This window comes from Castor canadensis, chromosome 5 (assembly GCF_047511655.1).
Source record: "Castor canadensis chromosome 5, mCasCan1.hap1v2, whole genome shotgun sequence".
Classification (NCBI taxonomy): domain Eukaryota; kingdom Metazoa; phylum Chordata; class Mammalia; order Rodentia; family Castoridae; genus Castor; species Castor canadensis.
In genome coordinates this window covers 124,256,786-124,275,545 of record NC_133390.1, presented here as the reverse complement: position 1 = coordinate 124,275,545, position 18,760 = coordinate 124,256,786, and the positions used below count along the sequence as shown (strand labels likewise).

The 18,760-nt window shown below is 38.2% G+C and overlaps 1 protein-coding gene across 20 annotated transcripts in view; it reads right to left on the bottom strand.

Annotated features, from left to right (window-relative positions):
* Positions 1 to 18,760, bottom strand: part of Rbms3 (RNA binding motif single stranded interacting protein 3) — a 1,393,896-nt gene that overhangs the window by 532,707 nt on the left and 842,429 nt on the right. For 16 of the 20 annotated variants that reach the window (XM_074074014.1, XM_074074016.1, XM_074074013.1 and 13 more), the window contains one exon: positions 18,305 to 18,477. In XM_074074014.1, coding sequence (XP_073930115.1) covers positions 18,305 to 18,477 — 173 coding nt within the window. The remainder of the gene's footprint in view (positions 1 to 18,304; positions 18,478 to 18,760) is intronic. The other 4 variants (XM_074074015.1, XM_074074011.1, XM_074074021.1 and 1 more) reach the window with 1 other exon arrangement.

Genomic DNA, 18,760 nt, shown 5'->3' with positions numbered 1-18,760 from the left:
TTTTTCATTGGTTTCACATGAGTCTTAACAAATGCATCTTTCTGGTATTGTTGAAAATCCCACATAGATGACTACAACAATGCATTTTATATATCCAGTAGTCCACAGTGGATTGGATAAATTGCAGAGAAAAGTTTCCTGGAGAGAATTATCATCAATAATGTATGCACAGCTGTATTCTATTCTGAGTCAAGCTCGTGCTGGTACTGACCATCCTTTGTGCAGATATTTATGCTCATAATGTGCCTTCATGCAGTCCACACTGTATTTGCAGTGTAACACTGCATTTATTTCTACATCATTACCTACAGAGGAGTAGACGATCCTCAGAAAACATGTTTTTAAATGCCTCACTTTTCTGAATTAAATATTAAAGATAAATTAGAAATTCATTGGCGATCACATAGTTTTAGAATGGAATCTATTTCAAACAAAAGTTTCTTAGTCACTTCTTTACAATAAGTTTTGTAATTTACACTCATAACACACCAAGTTTAGATTAAATGAGATGGTGACTATTATAAAAGATATTAGTGACATATAACACAGTTGATCTTTGTTATTCACTGATTCTGTATTTACTTATTTGCCTACTTGCTAAACTTAATTTGCAACTCCAAAATTAGTCCTCTGCATGCAGTCATTTGCAGATGTCTACAGTGTGGTGAAAACTTTGACTTGTATGACATGCACATTCCCAGCTGACATGGAACAAGGCAAGGACTTGCTTTCTTGTTTCAGCACTCATATTATAAGAAATGTTCATTTGGGGAGTATACTTGATCCCATGGTTTTTTGTTTTTGTTTTTTTTTCTTATTTTCCTGTTTTTTCTCTCTCTGAGGGGAGTGACTTTACTATTTAAAATGGTTTCTAAGTGTGGTACCGAGTGCTCTCTAGTGCTTCTAAAAGCAAGAAGGCTACAATATGTCTTTCAGAGAAAATAAGTGTGTTAGCTACCTCATTGAACATGAGGTATCGTGCTATTGGTTAGGAGTTCAACGTTAATGAATCAACAATACATAATGAATAGGTTTCTTAAACAGAAACACACATACAACAAAGTTATGCATTGATCTGTTGATGAAAATGTTGGGATCAGAGGCTCTTAAGAATCTAAACTTGTATTTCCCATAGGAGCTCTGGTTCAATATTTGCTAATTCAGTGTTCACAGTGACCTCAGAAAAATAACTTATGTGAGTAACAAGAATCAACTTCCCCGCTGTTTGATGTTGTTAATTTCACTTCACTATACAATTTCCTCTGAGTGAAATTATATACAAATATGCATAAGATAGCAATCCCTGCTTTCAGAGTGCTTACAAGTCTGAGATGATGAACAAGGTAAAAATGAACTGGGGCACAGGTGAAAGATATGATCACTGAGGTCTAGGTTAAGTGAAATGAGAACACAGCTGCATACTATGCCAAATCGTTCTGCCAAAATTGAAGCTGGAACATGAGTACATTACGCAATGTATTTGAGTTGGTTTCCTAAGTATGTGTGGGTGTTCAGCATGCAGATAGGGAAGGGTGTGGAGTGAATGAAGGCTCAAACACAAATTATCCAACTATGATTTCATGAACAAAAGTGCCAAATGCCATCATGTCATTGTGACAATTGGAATACAGCACTACGTAAGAAAAATTGATCACATATAATATTGTGAAGTTACTTTTGAATCAAATACTGATTAAACTATTAACACATTTTTTTTTCCTGACTCTGTACATGAGTCTGCCTTGTCTGTAACCTACACAGCCTGGAAGGTTGTTGAATATGGTGGGTTTCAACAATAGGTTGCTTAGATAAATGACCAAATAAGTAAGTGAATGTCAGTATACATGATCAAAATAAGCAAGTGAAAAGATTGTGCAATTGCAGTAAGACACTGAAATTCTATTCCCAATCTACTTGCTTCATCTACATTGAGAGGCAGGCATGCTAGTCCGCTCGGTTCCAGAAAGTGATCACGTATCAGGAGTAAGAGACATGCTTCATAGAAAGCATCCTGTCAGTGCCTCTGCTTGCTGCATGGTGAAGCGGGAACCCCAGCAACTGAATACAATAGAATTCTTGTTCCTGTGTCCCAATATTTTTAATAGATCAACCATTGTAGTAAATTTCAACTTTCCCCAGGAGAAATTGCAGGCATCCTTTGAAAGATGTGAGAATTACCCAATGGCTGTGTTCAAATTGTCAGCCTTCATTTTGAACCCTTCTGAATAGCTCTCTAAGTTCCAGAGAATCAGCTCAGAGGGTGCAATGTTGAAAACTGTTTTATGGTATCTGTTAGAGAACAGTGGGAAAATAAGCCTGCCAGAGTCCCTTCTCCAAACTCCCACCCCAACAAAAGAGGAGGAATAAGTGCTTTCCAAACATGCTGGGTACAACTCCTGCTGACCCAGTTTAAATTCAGCAGCAGCCACAGCAAGCATGCAGATGGTGCCAGACCCCATCAGGGGACACCGACAGGGAGCCCAGGCCTCCTGAAAAGCTGTGCTCTCTCCCTTCCAGAAGCCAATCCAACAACCGTCAAACTATTCTCAAAGGCCAGAAGTTCTGGTAGAAATGGGGAGTTAAAAATGCCTAGGGAGGGAATTTTTTTTTCCACCTTTGAAACACAGAAAAAATTTAGTAAGCCCTTGCCCACCCATTGCAAATGTCATTACCCTCATTGATTATGGCTGCACCTCATGGGCCAGTTTCTCTTCTTACACCTCCTCCTGCTCATTTCCTCAAGTTTGCTAACTAAGCCCCTCAGTCTTAACACTTTTCACAAAGAATAGCACAAAAATAGATGCCAGTAGGGCCAAAGGCAGATGCCAGCAGGCTGCCATTCCTTCACCCCTGGCTGGAGTGGAATGCTAGTGGCTCTTGTTGATCCTGCCCTATTTCAGGCAGCCTCTAGTGTAAGCCTGCTCTGGCCAGCACCCTACCGTCAGGCCAGCTGCCCAGCATTCTCCCAGCTTTAGGTCGTCTATAAGCATCGTTCTCCAGCCAGATGCCTCAGCTCCGGACCCAGGCAGGACAACCTGAGGAAGGCCACCCTTGCCAGGGCAGAGCCCACCACAAGACAGCAGGGGAACAGAGCCAGGAAAAGCCTCCAGTCTTCATTTGCTAACTGGATTGGAGGATCTGGCACTAGAGACATGGCCTGCAGCCTGGCTCAGATTTGCTGCAATAACCAGCTGCTTGTCTGGCCTTCAGCTGAGCATGTAGAGTTTTCTCTCATTTATAAACATATGAATAGCAAAATTACACATATTTGGGTTGCTGTATACCCAGAATCCATTCAAATGGATACCAATTTTTAAGTCATTTTCAGGCTATGAAATCTTGACTCCTCCAAAAGTACATTGAACATAGTGTCAAAATTGTGCATGTAACTTCAATGAATTTTTGGACCTCCTAGTTAAGAACCCAATTTTACTTCAGTTTCTTCTGTTTAATTCCTGGTTTCAGTTAATATATGAACAATACTTGAGGTTTCTTCATCCTTCGTGTTACCAATATTGGCTTATGGGCATTCATGGTTTCTGAATAATTGTTCATCATGCTGATATTTGGAATCAAAAAGCTCTCTTTTTCCAGCTGTGTGAAGAAATCTGGTCTTTGGTATTAATTCTATAGGCATTTCTTGAGACTGCCTCACAGAGTAAAATACATGAGAATTTCCATAATTACAGCTATAACAAGGGCTTCAAAAACAGGAGGCAGCTACTAAACTGTTGACTTATCTCATCTTATTTTGCATCCATTGGTCCAGACTGCAAGAAAGCATGTTTGCACTTTGTTTTCATTGATCCCATCACCCCTGAGGGTGGTTGCAAATGAGGGGTATGGAAAAGAAGCAAGGAAGTTGAGACCTAACTATAAGAAATATTTCCTAAACAGAAAGTAAATACTGCTGTGCATACCATAGTCAAAGCAAAGGCTATGAGGGTTTTTGTTTGGTTTGTTTTGCTTTTTGGTATTGGGGCTTTAACTCAGTACCTTTACCACTTGAGCCAGACCCCTCATCCTTTTTGTTTTTAGTGTTTTTTGAGGTAGGATATTGCAAATTTTAAATAGGGTATCGAAAATCAGACTATGATCTTCCTACCACTGCTTCCCAAGTAGCTGGGAATATGGGAATGCACCACCTCTCTGTCCAAAAGTTCTGAGGAAAATCCCTGTATCTGATGTCATGCCTAATTATATAACTTGACATCCTATAAGTACAGTGAATGCATCTGGATTCAGAAAACATCTGCTCAGAAAGACTCCTGACCCAATTTGTCTTTGTTTGCCCAAAACATCTTTCATAACATTCAATATGCAATGACTTTGTTTTCATTTTTCTGGATAAACAAAGGAAATAAGCAAATCGTGCTAATGCATGTAAGTTGAGTTAAGCCAAGGTTTTCTCACATCATGCCCACAGGATCTGTTTTAATCATATGAATGTGAAATGCTCATAGAGTTCCAGGGAGACACTTTCTTGAGAAACAGTACTGTCTACACTGGCTCTGGAGAACAGTCAAGAGGCGGTAGAGGTATGAATGACCAGACACACTGTCTAATCCAAGGGAAAAGGGAAGAAAATGGCAGCATCCCTCCTTCCCTAGATGCTTAGTGCCTGCCCTGTCATGCTGAGTAGTGCTTACCTGCTCAAATATCTGGAGAGAAAAAAAATTCCTTACAAGCAAAAGCTTGAGGACATTTTGTAGGTAATATTGGATGTTGTTTAAGTTTATATTTGGAAAAGACTAAAATGGTGGCAGAATGGCCTTTTGTCTGTTATCTGTTACCTCTTTTCTGATGTCTTGAAATGTATTATTTAGTTATCTATCTATTTAGTGGTATGGTGCTGGGAATTGAACCCTGAGGCCCCCATATGCTAGACAAGCACTCTGAGCCACACCCCAAGCTCCCTGTTTTCATTTTAATCCCAGATTGGGGGAGGTGGTGGGGTGCAAGTAGCTGTTCAATATCCAATAATAATTTCTTTCTTATGTCATTTAGTCATCATCATATATGCCCTTTAAACTATCAGGCTCAGGATTTTGAAGTCATAAAAAAGTTGGTCTTAAAATTTTTATATACAAAAATGTATGAACATGAACTCATTATCTGTGAAGCTGTGGTTCTGTAGAATGCAATTCCTCCCCATTCTGTGCTATGGGGCTGGGAGTGGTAAGAATTTGAGATGTAAGAAACATTCCCAGGACCTGTTACAAAAACCAACATTATTTCTTGCTAACATTTTCCCTGACGCAATGTGTTCCTGCCTGCCTCGGCCCCAATTGCCCTGTGCTGACCACTCAGAGCTCCATACAAGGTAAATTTACAAGCTGAGACCTCCTCTTCCTTAGGCACACCAGATGCTATACCTACTGTGGCTCACTTCTGCCTTGGCACTAGCCTGGGGTCTGCGGTTCCTCAGCTTCTGTTTGCCCAGAATGCCCTCAGTTGAGTGAAGCACATGAAATACGCTGCTCCCATATCTGTCAACATATAGATGTGAAACTGAAATTTACAATGACTGGTTATACAACAAAACAAACAAAAACACCTCTGGAGCAACTGGAAAACCAAACCCTGCGTGATGCTGCATGGAGTCCAGCATCACAAACTTCCTCACAAGTACCAAAAACTAGTGCCTGTCATGCAATCATGGGGACATTTTCTTTTTTTGCAATATAACTCCTATTTTTGAAATATGTTGGGATATAGTTTAGCTTTCTTGTCCATGACACTAACATGTCATGTAAAACAAATTAAAAAATATATATCCTGGTGGGGATAAATTTATGCTGCTAAATCTACAGATTCATAAATAATAGTAGTTTATTTTAATATCATTGTTTTAAAAATTTGTTTGCAATATTATGCTGACATCATTGTTTTATTTTACTGCTTTCTAAATCCAAAAGTTTGAGACTCATCATTCTACTCTGCTCCATCGTGTGCTTGGTTGCTTATGCAGGCAGTGAGTGATAAAAAAATAAAACTGTTGAAGGAGCATGTATGTCACACTGATAACCAGGAAGTGGTAAATTCCTTTGGAAACATGACTGTGTATTTGTAGATGTTTATCATAATTTGTCTGAATGATTTTTCATGCTCTTTTTAAGAAAGAAAAGAGAATATTAACACAAGCAAAACACATTTTGATGAAGTTTTTGGTCTTCAAATTCTACATTCAACACTATCTCTTATTTAGTTGTTAGGCAAAGTACACAGTCTGCAAGTTACAGGTAACTTTTTTGAGCCAGAATCTTACAAGTAATTAATTTTCTAGCCACGTTTCAGAAAGACATTCATCATTGCTATAGAAGACATTTCAGAGACTGAAGTTTGTCACCATCATATGGTGTGGAAAGATTTTTCCCCTCTATCCACATCCACAAGGATTAGAGTAGCAGAGTTGTAGTGTCTGGTTCAGCAACTTCAGTCTTTATTCCAATAGTTAAAATCATGTAGAGGGTAGAGAGTAGGAGCCAACTCCAGGATTTGAGTTCCCATCTAGCCACCTTCAGGAAATATCAGTAGCTTTTACACCTTCAGAAAATTACTCAGCCTCTCAGTGCCTCATTCACTTAGTTTCAAGAGAGAATAATGCTACCTATTTGGGAATGAAGACACTTTCTGGATAAATAACACAATGCTTGGAAATACAGTCCTAGTTTGCCTGGGACTGAGGGTTTCCCAGGAACCAAAGTTTTCCAGGATATGGGACTTCCATGCTAAACCTGGGACAGCCCTGAGCAAAGCAGGAAGTGTCTACCTATATAGGACTGTGACAACACTGGGGCAGGGTGCTGTCTGCTCCTTTTCACTGGAATGCAAACATGGGATGAGGCAATGCACTCATCCTGCACAGAATTGGTGGCACGTGGAAGCCTAACAAATCCCAGCACTTGGCTTTATAGCTAGAAAAGGGCAATCACGAGGAGGGGTAGAGAATCAAGAACCCAGTGTTTGTTCAAAGGCAGTAGACACTCGCTTTCTGCTCATACACATACTCCCAACAAGGCAATGTTCCCTGGTGATAAGCCTCCTTTCCTCCCTGCTGTTAGAGCTGGACGACTCCACTTTTCAATGGAAATTGGGGACCTCACAACTCTTCCACATCCTCACTTCCAATTCTTACAATCTTTGTCAGGCTGGTCATGAATGTCACCCATAGTCACCTGATATCCAAGAAAACATGCAGGCAATTAATTACAGCAACCAACGAGTTCAGTGTGTGATTGCCCCATGGTCTGTACTCAGAAATGCCCATCACCTACCCCCTGCCTCAGGCTTGCCCTGGACGGTCAAACAGGAGTCCACGAAATAGGTCTATCCTTATCTTTAACTTGATTGTCTTCCCAAGATTTCTGTGCAAGCACCAGCAAGGCTCAGTTGTATAGGAAGTAGACTAACACCAGGCTTGGTGTCTTTGAAAGCTCAGGAGTGGAAGGCTGCAGGCTCTCTAAATCCAAAGTTTAGTGTGTAAAATAACTAAGGTAACTGTGTTTGTGTCCATAATACCTGGAATTAAAGAGTATCAGAACACCAGATATGGAAAAGACTCTAGATGGTATCTTGGGTTGCATGGTTTTAGTACAAAACAAGAAATCATTAACCATTCATTTCACACAGAATGCTCAAATTGGGAGAAAATTAACTTTAGTTTATATTGAGAAGGTTCTCATAATCACAATACTGTCTTTGAACTCACTCCCTGTGGGTCTTATTTAAAGGTGTCCTGTGTATTAACTCACTTAATTCTCTTAACAACTCAAAAAAGTGAGGTCCCCATTACTTATTAAAAAAAGAAATACCTAGAACAGAGTAGTTGTGTAACATATCCAAGGACACACAACTAATAACGATAGCTTTGAGAACTGAACTCAGGCATCTTTGTACAAGACTCATTCTCAAAATGATGTACAGACAATAGGGATAGCTGTACAGAGAACAGGAAATGTTGTCCCATGCAGAAGTCAACCTAAAGCAAGTTTGCATTTGGATTTATGTAATTATGAATTAATATTTTAATAATTAGTATTATCTAAGTATCTATCTCCCTGATTCTAAATTTATCATACTTATTTTAATAAGTAGAGCTGTCTAGTACATATAAAGGATACTTTTTAAAAAGAACTGGGGTGATGATGTAACCCAGTGGTAGAGCACATGGCCAGCAGGCAGGAGGCCCTGGGTTCAGTCTCTAGGACTGCAAAAAAAAATTCTGGGTTGGGGTTGTAGTTCATTGGTAAAGCACTTGCTTAACATGCATGAGGCCCTGGGTTCAATTCAGCACCACTAAAAGACCAAAAAAAAAAAAAACAAAGCAAACAAACAATACATATTCAACTTAAAGTCAAACTTAAACTATTGATTAGGGAATAAGATGCAAGTAATATCAGAATCCACTGATGTATACATACATTGACTAAGATTGCCAAGTGTGTTTTAAAGAAATGCTTACCATTTCTTTGGTTCAAACACTTTCATTTTATTTTCTAGAGTACATTATTATAACATATTTATTTTGCACTACAATTATAAGTGAGATTTTTTTCTTTTCATGGTATTGGGATTTGGTGCTTGCTAGGCAGACACTCTTACTACTTGAGCTAAGCCCCCAGCACTTTTGGCTTCAATTATTTTTTTGAATAGACTCTCACATTTATGCCAGGGAGGCCTGGATTGCAATTCTCCTATTTACTCTCTTGTCTAGCTGAGATGACAGGCATGCACCACCATGCCCAGCTTTTTATTAATTGAGATGAGGTCTCCTGAACTTTTTGCTAGAGCTGGCCTCAAACCACAATGCTCCATATCTCCACTTCCCAAGTAGCTAGGATTATAAGCATGAGCAAGTACTTGCCCAATTATAAATGTTTTAAAATTTCTTTTGCACTATATTTTAACTTAAATTTTTAAAATGTGGCCTAATTTGTATGTATTTATTCTGATATAAATATTTATGGAACAAAAATAGCACTACACAGTGGATAGCAGTGAGGATATACTACAAAATAATTCAGTGATCTATGGTTACCATATGTATATAATCTCTCTTAGTCACACAGAGATAAATAAGATAAAATAATATACAATGCAAAATATGTGCTTTGGTTGAATACAAACCCTTAAATTAGCAAGTGAGTTTCACTTAATCTTGTTATAGAAAAATATGAGTTAAAATAAAGGTTTTCCCATTACATCCATGAACAATATTCCAGGGTTACTATGTGCCAGGAACTACTGGGTTCACAAGGTCTAGTTGACATGATATAGGTTCCACAGCTAGTAAATGGTTCATTGGAACCCACTCAGAACTGCAGTCTACCCTCACGGGATACTGCTTCTTAGCTTTCTTGAGTAGGATGACTTTAAACTGTGAACTTTCTAGCATACGATTATATTTTTAAAATCCTCTTGGAATAATGGAAATGTTTTTGCATCCTGACTGCTGTAGAGGCCTCACAGGTGCATGTCATTGTCAAAAGTTATCAAATCCTACACTTACAAGTGTGTTTAATTTTACTCCTCAATAAATGTTGATTCAAAAATTAAAACAACAAAACTACTGAATAAAATTCTAGAAGCATATTAATTGTGTAAATGAAGTACTTTTTTTTTCTCAAAATCTATTATTGTTAGAGATATAATGATGTATGTTACAGATAGGAAGTTAGAAATCTGAAGAGTTCTCTTTACAACCAATGGCTTTAAATACTGACCAAAAAAACCACAAAGAATATCTGTGTATTTGATTCTAATTTTCAAAGTAATGGTAAAAGACATAGTATGGAAGTCACATGAATTATAAATGGCTTCTAAACCCATCATATTGATGAGGTAATAATATAGACTTAGAGACCATAATCTAAGTATTTTGCATGTAAGTACTTCATATTACACGCTTTGACTCATTTTATAGGTGAAATCCCCATTTTACAGGTGAAAACACAGTGACCTAAAGAAGCTAAGTGACTTTCCCCATGCCACACAGCTGGCAGTGGCAAGTCCAAGGTTTAAATTGGAATTTAGTTTAAGAGTCCCCTCAAACTGATCCAAATAGCAAGGGGAAAAAATGTCCACACAAGTCAGTACTCTGAGGTTCCAAGAGGAGGAGAAGCCACAGGAAGAGTTTGGAAAGGAATAGTCAGCAAGGTAGAGGACTACAGGAGGCAAGAGAGAGGCACACTGTAGAAGCTGGGAAAAGAAGGCAGAATGATTAAATGTGCTGAGAACTATTGAGAAGTCAAGACATACATCAACGGAAAAGTTACATTTGGACATCAAGGTCACTGGCAAACTTGACCAGGAAAGTCTGTAGAGTCGAGCTGAAAGCCATTCAGAGTGGACCTTTCTTCAGATTCATCATGTGATAACCCTTTGAAATGGACATGCTTGCCTTCCCTCTGTGTCACACTCTGGCTAAATAGTTTTTTTCTCTACCATTGTCTCCTTGGTTCTGGCTTAGCTCTATCATCTCCATCAAGGTCTCTACCTCTGTCTTTCTCTTGCTCTGTTCCTCCATAGCTCTCTTTCAGTTTCCTTTCTCTGTCTTTCCATTTCTCCTCTATCCCTATTAATTTACACTCCTTCCTTAACTGAAAATTGTTGAGGGACAATGGAATGATTTCATTCTTTTTCTTGACTCTAGTTCCTAGCACACTGCTTGGTATTTAAGTGGCAACTTGAGCATATTTAACAACTAAATAAAGCTCAAGCTCATCACTTATATAAAAATGATTTTATTGGACTTATAAAACTTTTTGCAGTGTAGAGTCTGAGTTAACAGTAGGAGATATCTGAAATATTTTATTTTAGACACTACATGCAACATACCCACATGGATGGAAGGAAGACAGGTTTGAAAATGAATATTTCTCCCTCTCTCTTTTTCTTTCTTTCTTTTTTCAGTGCTAGGGATCAAACCCAGGACTTCATGATTTCATTTTTTTTCTCTTTGTTCCTAAGATAAATAGGGAATAGCATTTTCAGCTATCAGCAAAGATAAATAAGTACTCAGAAGAACATTCTCATCAAAATAATAAAAATAATAATAAATGAATCCATAAATCACTGGGATAATCATTTCTAGGATGCTCCCCAAATGCTGAAATACATGTTTTTTTTAAAATTCACAAGAACTTTGTTTACCAGACTGTGATCAGCAAGAAAAATGTAAATGCATACAGAAATTTACTAACATGAGTCAACCTAGGAAGAGTGCTTGCTGAATCATCAATTAAATACAAACATGATTAAAAGTAGAATGTTGAAGAAAGGTTTGACTTAGGAAAATTATGTGAAGGAGAGCAAGAGGTTCCCAAGCACTTCCTCTAAAACTCCTGTAGACTAGCTTCATTCCTGACCTTGATTCTCAATTTTTCTAATGAAAAACTTAATGTTGCAAGGCGCCAGTGGCTCATGCCTGTAATCCTAGCTACTCAGGAGGCAAAGATCAGGAGGATCACAGTTTGAAGCCAGCCAGCCTGGGCAAATAGTTTATGAGACCCTATCTCAAAAACACCCTTCACACACACACACACACACACACACACACACACACACACACAAGGGCTGGTGGAATGGCTCAAGGTGTAGGCCCTGGGTTAAAACCCAATACCACAGAAAAAGAAAAAGACCTTAGTATTATAACTAGAGAAACAGGTTCATCCCCAAATTGCCAAAAAAAAAATTATTTTTAAGTTTTCTGGTTAATTGAAAGCAAACTGGTAGATACTATTGAAATTGCAAGATCTTATAAAATCCAGAGTACAGAAGTTAAAATGGAGAATTATGTTTTCTGATAATTGTGGCATCATTAACAGAAGTTCTCAAACTCTGTGGCATATTATAATGACCTGAACAGGCTGTTTTTATTTTCAACTCAAGGCTTCATGCTTGCAAAGCAGGTTCTCTACCATTTGAGCCACACCTCCAGTCCATTTTGGTCTGGTTATTTTAGAGATGGGGTCTCACTAACTATTTTCCCAGGCTGGCCTGGAACCTCGATCCTTCCGATCTCAGCTTCCCAAATAGCTAGAATTACAGGTGTGAGCCATGGTGCCTGCCTCAGAATGAGCTTTTATAAATCCTAATGTCCAGGTTGATCTCATTTAGCTAAATTAGAATCCTTGGAGGATGAGGTCCAGAATTCCTACTCCTCAGTCTCCCTAAGGGATTCTCATGGGCAGTTGCAGATTTGAGGGACCATGAACTATGCTGTCCTCGCTCTTATTTTATGAATGGTCTACATGTTCTGAATTAGGGCTTTGGAGTGATGCTAGAGCTTAAATCCTGATGGTTATATAAACTTGCACAAGTTTTCTAGCTTCTTTGAGCCTTGGTTCACTTAACTATTACTCAGAAATTTTTATTCTCACATCACAGGATTATTTTAAGCATTAAATGATTTAATATAAAAACCTAGCAGAGTACATGGTATGGACTAGTCATACAATTAATATTGTTAATAGCATATAGAATTATAACAATGCATTATTAATAGCAACTATTTATTAATTTCAATTAAATACTATGTGTTGTTTATAATAATTGGCAAGTGTAATTGGGCCTAAATCTGAATAAATATATGTAAACAAGCATCAAATTTATGCATACTCAAGGACTTCAAATAACCTGTTTAGGTCTTTAAGGCGCTCTCATTTAAAAACACAAAGGCAGGGTTCAAAGATTCTGGAATTCACTTCCTGCTCACACCTGCCACCACACAAATTTATGAGACCTCAAAAGCAGTTACGTAAGTTGAGTCTGACTAGCAGAAGAAAGCAACTAATAAATTTCCTCAGGTCTTATTAGAGAGAACTTTTAACTCTTCAATGACACAGTGAAAAAGAGCTAAAAAAATTTCAGTCACATTTTTCTTATTTACTTGGTTACCCCAGAGTGCATGATGACTTGTTTTCTGTTAGTTGTATCTGAACAGTTTGACAGATTACTGTGACAAGGTTACTTTTAAATTGATAAAAGGTTTAGTTGTGTGGGTGCATTTGTCAAAACTGTCTGACACAGTGTGTAATGAATGGGCTCTGCACCCCAGCCCGATGGCACTCGAGCGGCTATTAGACTCAGTGTTCAGCATGCACCATAACAAGGAAGCCAGGAAAAGGTGGTGAGATTAGCTTGGCCATGCTCTTCAGCTTTCTTGCACACACACTCTTATTTTCTCTCACTGGCATTTCACTGTGGGTGTTTCTGCTCTCTTGTTAAAACGTCCAAGTGACATTCACAGTGTGGCTTTAGAGCCGACAATGCTGGGGTATCCTAACCTGAGCAAAGAGAACCTTTACAAGAAGACATGAGGCAGGGCAGCTAACTTTTCTGCCTGCTTGGCAACAACCAGAAGGTCTCCATGCTGCATCCAGGGCCTTGCAGCAGCAGCTCGCTTTGTAACAGAAGAACCATTCACTGGGCTTCTTCACAAAGCTTTAATTAAGGCCAGATTAGCTAATCACTTGGAAGTGGGGGTAAGTGGCCAGGGTTTTCTAAGAACATTGTATTAATTAACTAATTAATTAAAAGCCACCAGAATAGTTAAAGAAAAGAAACAGTAGATGTAGAAAAGTAAACACAGTAATGATTTTTTTCCATTTGTCCATGATGATGTTTAATTTTATTTTTAAGAGTAATATGAATGTCTTTCAAAGGCATGCTCACAATTGAATAATAGAAGTTACCAATTGTGTTATAACTTAAGGTGAAAAATCATATCAGTCAAACTTTTATTTGGCCAAAAAAAGGTGCAACTCCTTCCCACTTTGTTAAACTAAATCTGTCTCCTTCCACTTCCATGTGCTCCTCTTGTGATAAGCATAGAAGAATGTGATTAAGTACCCCCATCAATGGCCTATCCACTAAATGTTTAGTAGTGTATTGAGGGCCCATTCATGACTGGGTAAGAAAAAGGGTTTAACTAAAGATCGATTGATTTGAGGTCTATTTTGTGCTACTTTGCTGTTTCTTTTGACGTTATTTAGTCAATTATCTCTCAAGTTCTTATTTTCTAATAAAAACATGAAGGCATATGACAAAATACATCCTTCTCCACACACAAGTGTTCTGTCACCAGAGTTATTAATTTGCATGCCTTCTTTTCTGAATACAATCACTCTTCTTCCAGCTGACTTTGCAAAGATACTTACTCTGAGTGTTCTTCGGTTTCATGGGATCCCTTTCTCTTAATCCTGCAGCTGGAGTTCTGGTTTTTGTTTTGGGGAGTTTTTTATTGTTTTGTTATTGTTGTTTCTGATTGTATGGAGTTTGAACTCACAGCTTTACACTTGTGAGGTAGGCTCTCTAATGCTTTAGCCACACTTCCGGTTCTTTTTGTGGTAGTTATTTTAACGATAGAGTCTTGCTTCTGGCCCACACCAACTTGGATTGTGATCCTTCTATTTTATGCTTCCTGGGATGACAGGCATATACCACCATAACCAGCTTTTTTCTGTTGAGATGGGGCCTCACAAACTTTTTTGAATGACTGGCCTAAGAACTTGTTACTCACAATTTCAGCTTCCAAAGTAGCTAGGATTACAGGCTTGAGCCACCAATGCCTGTCTTGGAGTTATCTTTATGGAATAAAAATGTAATGGGGTTTCCTCCACTGCTCTTAGAATAAAAAAAAGATCTCATCAACAATGTACAAGATGGTTCTCGTCTCTCTTTATGTTTCTAGCCCACTTTGTCTCTTCTCTACTTCCTCTCTGCTGTAGCCACGTTGGTCTTTCCTGGCCACTTGTCCTTGCTGTGCTCCCTCTAGCGCTGGTGCTACACATGAACTTCCCTCTGCCTAGAATGTCCTCCCTGCCCATCCTCACTTTGTTCAACCTCTTATCCTTCTGATCTGAGCTCAACTGTCACTTCACCAGAGATGATAGGTTAACTGTTTTCATGTCATACTTTTCTCTCTTTTTGAACTTACAGTTGCAATTTTATAACAAATCACATGATTACTTAATTAATGTTTATTTTCCCCAGGGGAATATGAATTCTGCTAAGGCAAGAATTTGTCTAAATGTTCTCACAACCAAATCCTCACAGAAGAATGTTGCAGGTGCTCTATAGAACCCAATGGTCTTTAACCGTATTTCCTATCATACACACAATGTGATCTATTCATGTAAAACATAGGTATAACTAGAAAGATTTTCCACAGAGTAAAATCATTCTTCATGCCCGTTATTCTTCAGTTTTGTCTTCTTTTCTTTGAGTTTACTTCCAACCTGAAATAGGAGTTTTGATGATGACAGTGAATAGAATTCCTTAATAAGGATTTGCTCTCATGTTATACATGGAGACATAATGCAATTTCTTTTCCTTTAATATATTCTATTGCCATTTATTAGCATTAATATGAATACTGTATATTAATATCAGAAAATTTAATATCAATGCCTTTGTGTATATCTCTGCTTTCTATTATTTTATTAGCATGAATATTAGTAAACACTCATTTCCTATAACGAGCATTAACTCTAGAAGTATTAATAATTTCATAGGATTTAACATGGAAAATGAATTCTGTTAGCAAGTTCACCTAAACCTACAAATACCTGTTTTTTTATGTGAAGCTATTTTAAAATACTGGATGAGTTAGGAGTGCAAAATGATTTAATTTTAGAAGATCACGAATGTAAAATAATGAGCACTGCAAAAGAACAACACTACACGAGAGGGAACAGGAGTTTCCATTTGACCTATACTGGTCTCTTACCAAAAGCATCTCCAGCCATCAGGTCACACTCATGCAGTGAATTGGTTCAGGCTACTGCCCTGCCAACACTGTAAAGGGGATTGGAGAAAGATAAAAAAGGCAATCCAAGGCTGATGTTGATGCTAAATGATGAAGCCCTCAATTTTAGAGTGAAGGAAATGTACAAGATTGTCAAATTCAAGCCCATTCTTTTATATGTGGGAGAAAACAAAGTCAAGAGGGGATAAGTCATTTGAGTAAGGCCACAGACTCTCACTGGGTAGCACAACCAGGATGGAAAGCTGGGTTTCTTGGCATATTATTTCCACCATTTTGTGTTTCCTGATTACATCAGTTCTCTAAGATTCTCTAGAAAAAGTAATGTAAGCAATAAAACACTAGATCCTGATTACTTCAGTAACTGGAGAACCTACAAGCATGTTTAAAGTAACAGTAATGTGAGTTAAATCTTATTATCTAGCAATTAATAATATGAACAGGTATCTGTTACCTTCTATTCCCTTAGAATTACTTAAATTTTTCAAATGTACATAAGAAGTATTAACAAAACTTACATGCTAAATACTAATGACTCTGGTTTCCATAGCTCTTTCCTGCCAACACAGGCCAGGTTATATATTCCATTTATAAAATTCTGACAATTTCATACAAGTGAATATTGACACAGTGACTTACGGTATGATGCTATACCAGTGGTATGTTCACATACCAGCTCTCCAATAAAACAAAGTTTTAAAAAATCTCTGATTTGTTGGATTTATTGACTTGTGTTATAAATACTCCCACCATGGCGATTTCGAGCCACCAAATCTATAAGAAATCACTCACAAACTTCCTCCATATTTAACAATTGGCTCCACTGCACTAGTCAGAGGCAACTTTAGCTCACTCCTGATAGTATAAAGGTAAGAAATGATTTGCCCCAACATTGCACAGTGGCTGAGCAGGTTTGAATATACAAGATATTCAATGAAGTGAAACTGTGTGACGGAAATAGTCAGTACCCTGACTTTTTTTGTAGAGAGAAGACCAGTAGCACCTACACCAGTGAGCCTGTCAGAGATGCCTACTCTTGGTCTCTATCACAGACCTATTGTATTTCAACAAGCTCTCCAAGTGGCATATAACAACAGCAAAGAACCTTTCCTTCCACCCACAAATATTTTTTATGAATGAGATTCAAGTATGAATCAATAGCTATTTTTATATCAGCATGTACTAAAGGAGATATATCATCTGAAACTTCTATCATAAAGTCTGCAGTCTTTCACATTTTCCAAGACTGTACTTTTCAAAATAGTTTAGATTTTTTAAACAAGTTGAGTTATTTACCTTCCAATTGTCAAGCCCAATATTTCATAGACCAAAACCTAACATATGTATCATATGCCTTTGTCATGGCACTTTTAATGTTTTTTTTCCAAAAAAAACCCCACCCAACTTCTAAATAAATATTTACTTTTCAAAGTTTTGGAATGCCTCTGCACAAAGCAAGGCAGTCAGTAGCAGCAGGGTGCTTTCCCCAAACACATCTACTGTAGTGACAACTGATTGTGTATTATATATTTGTATTTCTGTTTATCTGCCACTTCCTGTTGTTTGATTCAAACTCCCAATGTTAAAAATCCAGAACAAACACAAATAAATATTGCCTGTTATGTTTTCCTCTTCCAATATTTTAGAGGCTGGGAAATTTACAAAATAAATATCCTCTCACCCTGTTATAACAGCATTACAAAAGAGAAAAGAAACAATTGAGTAATAGTTCCCAAAATTTAAAAACCCAACAAAGGACCACCAAATGACAAATATCTATACAGACAGTATTTTGAAAGTAATCAGACAGTAATCTAAAAATGCCGGTCTATGATTCTTAGTTCACTATTCCTTTTTAATTTTACTTGGAGGATAAACTTAAGTATGTTCGATGTATTTTCATAGAAATAAGAGAGCTAATAAGACAAGTGCTGGTAGATAACAAATTGATGAAAATATTTTGGAAGAGGATTTAATTATTTCCACACTTCCTAGGAAATACAAAACTCCTTGCTCTTGGCTTTGGGAAGATATTTTCATTGGATTTAGTGGTAGATGCTTTCAAGGAAGCTAGAGGATGGACATTATACTTCTCTAATTACCTGGTCCTGATAGAACCTGAATTTACCAAGCATTGAGAAAAGCTTTGGGACTCAGGATGTCATCATTCTGCAATTAACCCTTCTGATTAACACATCTCAATAAAATCAGCATCTTTCATGAAATTCATCATCATTCCCACAAGTCACATGGTTGAGAGTACAATTTGGTTGCTATTCTTTATCCTTCTGGTCAACGTACATGAATCTGCCAGAAATCCTGCATCTATCTGCTCAAGAATGTGCACCTCCATAGCAAACCACACTCCCTGAACTAAACGGAAATCACATCTCAAGGTCCTGTCCCTCTTGGTTAGAAGAGGTTTCTTCACTGAGATTTCAGGGGCTGGGAACATTGCTGTGAACCCAAGTGCTGCCCACACACTCACACGGCAGTGTGTGAGTCAGAAACGGCACAGAGTCTGAGGACACTTACGGTTGGCACAGCTTGATGAGGTCCTGGTCAGTGGTGCCTGGTGGGAGGCCTCGAATGTACAGGTTGGTTTTACTCAACTGTTCCCCGCTGCTGTTGCTGCTGCTGTTGTTGCTGCTGCTGTTTGTGCTGGGGCTGGGAGGAGCCATGGGGTGGGGAGCTGGTGCATAGGACTGCTGCAAACAGAAAGAGCTGTTACTGGACAAACAAGCCAGCGCACCTGTTCCCAGGCCAGCAGCGCAACACGAAAGCAAGGCAAGCTTCTGGTCCTCTCCAGTCCACACTCACACACACATCCCTACATCAGTGCTCTGCATGGCCTCTCAGAACATCTTTGCTTTCCCCTATACGGCCCAATGTTTGCATCAACTTAAGTCAGTCAGCAATCAGACAAAAGAGAGCTACCAGATGCTCCTGGCCAAAGCATATGGCTTTTGAATTTACCCCTGTCCACACTTA